Consider the following 5,865-nt stretch of genomic DNA (forward strand, 5'->3'; position numbering starts at 1 on the left):
CAATCTATGGTTGTGAGTGTTATACAAGAGTACCAATCTATGGTTGTGAGTGTTACATAAGAGTACCAATCTATGGTTGTGAGTGTTACATAAGAGTACCAATCTATGGTTGTGAGTGTTACATAAGAGTTTTTAAAGAAAAGGTATCATTTCACCATATTCACTGTATGATTGTGATCGTTGTATTCCCGGAAGATGAATCCCCACCAGATGAATCGTGTTTTTTTAGGGGATGGGATGATGTATCAGAAGCTGCATGTGAATGTCAGCAGTCAGGGTGCCATCAGTTTTGTGTAGATCACCGATATCGGTCGCTGAGATGCATTATCAAACATACTATGCTTCTCTATAGATGATGTTCATTGACTATGATACTTTTCATATTCCTCTCGAACAAACTTTTATTGATTGCCACCGGATACTTTTAATTAGAATTCATTTGTAAAATGCGCACGTTTCCAATTTTTTCATTCCGCTATTTGTGGTGTGATTAACTCTTTTCAGCAGCGGTTTTCGAGTCGAGCAGCTGCTCATTCATTTAGACTCCTTTGTACTAATATGTCTCTTATTGTTTGTGAAGTAACATTAACACCGGCACTTACAGAAATATAAATGACAAAATATGTATTCGACTATCGTCATGGGCCTCCGAAGAAATTCTTCCAGGAGGGGCAAAGTAGTGTGAAATTGTGAATTGAATAAAAAATAGATATATACATATGCTGAATGAATAAAGAAATAATTGTGTTTCTCATTTTGAAGAGGGGGATAATTGCCCCCCCCCATGACCGTCATCTATGTTGTGAAGAATATACCCCGAGGTACCTAAATAAATTTTGGGTTTATATCTCGATCACTTCTGTTATTAACAATCGTAGTTTCATGTACCCTCATGTATTATCAAGGACCAGCCCAAACTTAGACTTTTACACGCCTGTCGTACGTTAATTCTCCAATTCTGTAAACCATGCATAGAATCACACTACTACTACTGGGTACAGTGTGATACGAGTACTTTTATAGGCTTTTTACTGGCGTAGCACTTTCTGATTGGTTAGATGACAATCAATCACAGTGTAAATTATGAGCAGGTGAATGTATTCTGAAGCAATTAATTTTCACACTAGAAGGGGATGCAATTTCTGTAGTATATGCATTTGACTTCCCCCTTTTTCCTCTCCCCTTTTCCATAATAATGTTTCATACTATATAAAAACATATAATATAGAACTTCGACCATTAACTAGCGTTTTGTCATGTTTGTCAGTTTTCCACTAAATTTGTGAATGCGTAGTTTATAATATTTCAGGTGGTTTCTACTCTGGTTAAAATCAAGAATTTTCAAACATTTGTTTTTCATTCCAGGTGATAGATCTATTAAATGATCTCTACACTTGTTTTGACTCCATAATTGAAAATTTCGACGTCTACAAGGTAATTTGTTTTACAGTACTCCATTAATTAGGTATATATAATTAATTATACGTGTTCTTCATCGTTACTGGAATCGAAATGGATGATTTTGATTAGCTCATTTTGTAACAAGTGTGTCGAACCCCGTAGGGAAGTTAATTATTGTAGCATGATTTTCATCCTGAACCTACGTTGTGTACTTAATATCCAATATGAATATTAACTAGGTTTTAATCTGGAGGTTTAGAAAATTAGTACATTTTTTTTCTAAATGTATGGATAACATTTTAAGTAAATATATTTAGCACTAGACGTATTCAAATTTTAGTTTATAAATATATTTTTTGAAATGTTCAGGGTGTTTGTTTTTGGCCATGTTCTATTCATACAAATTTAATTACTTACATATACTATTCCCTTTTTAGATTGTAAAAAAAGATTGTCTTACTGTCTGAGTGTTGATGTCAACATCTTGGAAGTATAACTTTATATAGAAACAGAAGATAAGATTGTACCAAAAATCAAGAGTTTTCAGTTCACACAGAGTGAAATGAATATATTTTTCAATGAAGAAAAATCGTAATAATTCATAATTAACGCCAATTTTTTGAGAAATTCAATATTTTTCATACATGAGAATAAATAAACGTTATTTTTCAATAAAAATGTTATCTACAAAAGTAGCGATAGATAATAGGGGAGATTGGTTGAAATATCCTCTATTGTTAAAATATATTATTGACTGCAGAAAAACAACCAGGTAATTCTGTTGTCATATTATACAAGTTATGTAAAACAATCGTGTTTAGATTCATTATGACAGTAATAATATAAATAGTACAGATTTACTCCACGTTAATATTTTCGTTTTATTTATTAGCAACATTTTGACTGCTATACTGCAGCCGTCTTCGGGCAGTAGAGCATTCTACATCATATTTCTTTCGTAAAAAAAACGAAACTTATAACGTGAGATATATCCGTAGTTGTTTTTTTTATCGCTGGGTTTGGTTACACGTTTCAGTTTTAAAAACATAAATTCACATTTAACATAAATTTTTGAAAAGTTTGTTTGGTAAAAATTTATTAGCTAACACACTGAGTTAACCCTACGATATAGCTGGTGCAAGGCTTACATAATATGAAACTCATCTGTTGATAATGAAGATTGTGGGCATTTTGAATATACATAATTGTGTTTTGTCATACTTGCTTGAATAAACATATCTAGCAGCAGAGGTATAGAAACATTTATTTATTCATAGCAGATTGTTTATACATTTATTAACTGAGACATTAAGTTAACACTACTTCTTTAAATACAGGATTTCTAGAATAAAACAAAAGAATTCTAATCGCAGACACCGAAATCTTGTCATACTATAATTATGCTGTCACTACGCCTTATAAGCATGCGCAGTAAGAATTTTATCCGGAAAAACAGTGCAAGCGCCTGCCTGCGCCAGAGAGCTGGAAAGCTCAACCAATAAGTCATTACAACTGCTCTATGAAGGAAGGAACAGAAAAAGGTGGATGTAAATATTCTTTATTAACCGTTTAGTACAATAACATTAAAAGTTTGAAGTTTTTAAAAAGGTCTGACATTAGTTCCTAGAATAACTTTGTAAGTTTATTCATCGATAGTATTAAGTACAGTATAGTTTAGTTCTAACTAAGCTGATGCAAAAAACGTACACGGTACAGTGTTAATTTATCTCTTTATCGAACTTAGGCCTAACGTTAGTTAAGGTTTTATAAAGTGTGACCGAAATACAAATGGACTTACATATTTCAGTGTCTACGATTACATTTCGTGTGTATTTAAAGAAATACTGTTGCAATAAAGATAATAATTTGACAGAAAACGTCTCTGCTAGTCCATTATAATGTCATATCACAACAATATATAATTGAAGAAGAACAAAATTATCAAAATAATTTCCCTAGCGATTTACATCTATCAAATATAACCTTGTTTTTTTTCTTTGGTACTGCAAACCAAGTTGCCTCTTTATAAAATAAAGTTAACGTACATAATTTTATCTTTCACTCTTTCATTAAGTTCTTGTGAATATAACGATAGATATTGAATGAGATTTGTCCCTATAGTGGTAGAATTTTCATTATGTGCTGAACTACTTGTTTCGGAGTCTTTCTTGGATATATATAATTCGTAAATATTTTCATGGCCAGGTGGTTAAGGTGCTCGACTCGCAATCTGAGGGTTGCAGGTTCGAATCCCCATCACACTAAACATGCTCGCCCTTTCCGCCGTGGGGGCGTTATAATGTGACGGTCAATCCCAATATTCGTTGGTAAAAGAGTAGCCCAAGAGTTGGCGGTGGGTGGTGATGACTAGCTGTCTTCCCTTTAGTCTTACACTGCTAAATTAGGGACGGCTAGCGCAGATAGCCCTCGTGTAGCTTTGCGCGAAATTCAAAAAACAAACAATCGTAAATATTTTACATGTTTCACTTTGTAAGAGACATGCGCCCCCTCCCACCCGAGGATTAGCGTGCCAGACTGTGGACTGAAGGATTCGTGGTTCCTGTCCTGTTTCGCACTTTAGGGTCGTTTGTGTCTGTGCATTATTAAAGTGACCATCAAATCCTACTATTATAATAGAATAGGCCACGAATTAGGGGTGGGTGGTGTTCACCTGCTGCCTTCCCTCTGGTATATCACTTCAAAATTAGGCGCTACCCAGTAGAACAGCGGTAAGTCTCATGGCTTACAATGCTAAAATTCTGGGTTCGATACATGCGGTAGGCATAGCACAGATAGCCCATTGTACAGTTTTGTGTTTATTTATCAAAGTAAAACTAGGGACTGCTGTATAGTTTTTGAAGAGTCGATGCATTTATTTTTCAGCGAAGGACTAAAACAGGTTAAGTTAAACTGCAATGTTATCTATATATATTTATATAAACCACTCTCTGTTCGCAACGCTACCTTTATTGCTAACATTCCAATCTCTGTTCGTAACGTTCGCTTTGTTGGCAACGTTCAAACTGGCTCAGTGGTTTCTCTCAAGCCGAAGTTTCGCGTTCAAATCCCAGTCCAGTGTATTACTGTTTTTAATTATTATCTCATCGTGTTTGTAGAGCAAAACCATACAATATTAGGGGAATAAAACCGAATAACATGGTAGTTTAAGTTAGATATTTGAATTATTTGTTTATATTCACTTACAAGCAATGGGCGGTATGGTGGGTATACTACTTCACTATCATGTAGAAACCTCACTTTCAAACCCCAGTCGAGTTAAGATTTTATGTTTAATTTTTTTTGTCTGATATTTATACCTTTGCCCCCAGTGACACAACGGTATGTCTACGGACTTACAAAGCTAGAAACCGGGTTTCGATACCCGTGGTGGGCAGAGCACAGATAGCCCATTGTGTAGTTTTGTGCTTAATTACAAACAAACAAACATTTATATCTTTAAATGTTTATTACCATATTTACAGAAATATCTTTGAGTATTCGGGAAAGTGCGAAAACCATCATAGATTAAATAAGAGATCATATCATATTACATATAATTCATAAACACCAATGTTTATATGTGTTAAAGACAACTTAAATATATTTTGAACCCAACAGATGATGCTACAATACGTTAATAGTGATTTGTTTTCAACTTCGGTAAGTGATTTTTAACACGTCCCTCAGGAGCCAAGGGGTGTCTTTACACTATAATTTGTTGAATATTAAAAATAAGTCCAATCCGGAAACTCCCAAAGAGGGTGGTTTTGGACGTATCTTTTCGAGACAACATTTCGTTTGCTAGTTATCAACTGATAAATTTTAAAGTGAAATACAGCATCCTCAAGTCTCCATACTAGCTCGTACTAAAGTCTACCGCTGGGGGTACATTCATTATATATCAATAAAGCCACATTCTCAGCATCATTAATTAAACAATTGCTAACCTCTTATGCTTCTGCTATCACCTTTCTATGTTTAGATTTAATTTAGATACGAACGATTTCACCTGCGATTCGGTAGGGAAGGTCGAAGCATCACGGTAGTAAGCAGTAGGATGAGGAGACAGGAACAATTTGAAAGCAGCTACAGGCATAGTATTGTACTCGGCTTGCTGCACAATATCTACCAAGGTGTCATTTGGAGACTTCCATGTTTCTTGTGCTTGGCCGTTAAGCTCGTGGTGCGCTGACAGATATCAGTCACTTTATCACTTCAAATGACATTTCACAGTCCCAACGCTAAAAGAGTGCGGAAAATACCTTCTTTTTTAGCCAATAAAAATGTCCAAAACATTTCAGTTCAAATTAAGAAAACTGGATTGGGTATTTTTTTTCTCAACATGGCCAGGTGGATAAGGCGCTCGACTCGCAATCTGTGGGTCGCGGGTTCGAATCCCCGTCCACCAAACATGCTCGCCCTTTCAGCCGTGGGGGCGTTATAATGTGACGGTCAATCCCATAT

At 35.0% G+C, this 5,865-nt stretch overlaps 1 protein-coding gene across 1 annotated transcript in view; it reads left to right on the forward strand.

Moving 5' to 3' along the window:
• The window catches only part of LOC106467616 (atrial natriuretic peptide receptor 1-like), a gene marked incomplete at its 5' end in the record, with an annotated part of 119,125 nt that overhangs the window by 97,542 nt on the left and 15,718 nt on the right, over positions 1-5,865 (forward strand). The window contains one exon of the mRNA XM_013927977.2: positions 1,366-1,434. Coding sequence (XP_013783431.2) covers positions 1,366-1,434 — 69 coding nt within the window. The remainder of the gene's footprint in view (positions 1-1,365; positions 1,435-5,865) is intronic.

The sequence above is a fragment of the Limulus polyphemus genome, unplaced genomic scaffold, assembly GCF_000517525.1.
Source record: "Limulus polyphemus unplaced genomic scaffold, Limulus_polyphemus-2.1.2 Scaffold2678, whole genome shotgun sequence".
Taxonomy (NCBI): Eukaryota; Metazoa; Arthropoda; class Merostomata; order Xiphosura; family Limulidae; genus Limulus; species Limulus polyphemus.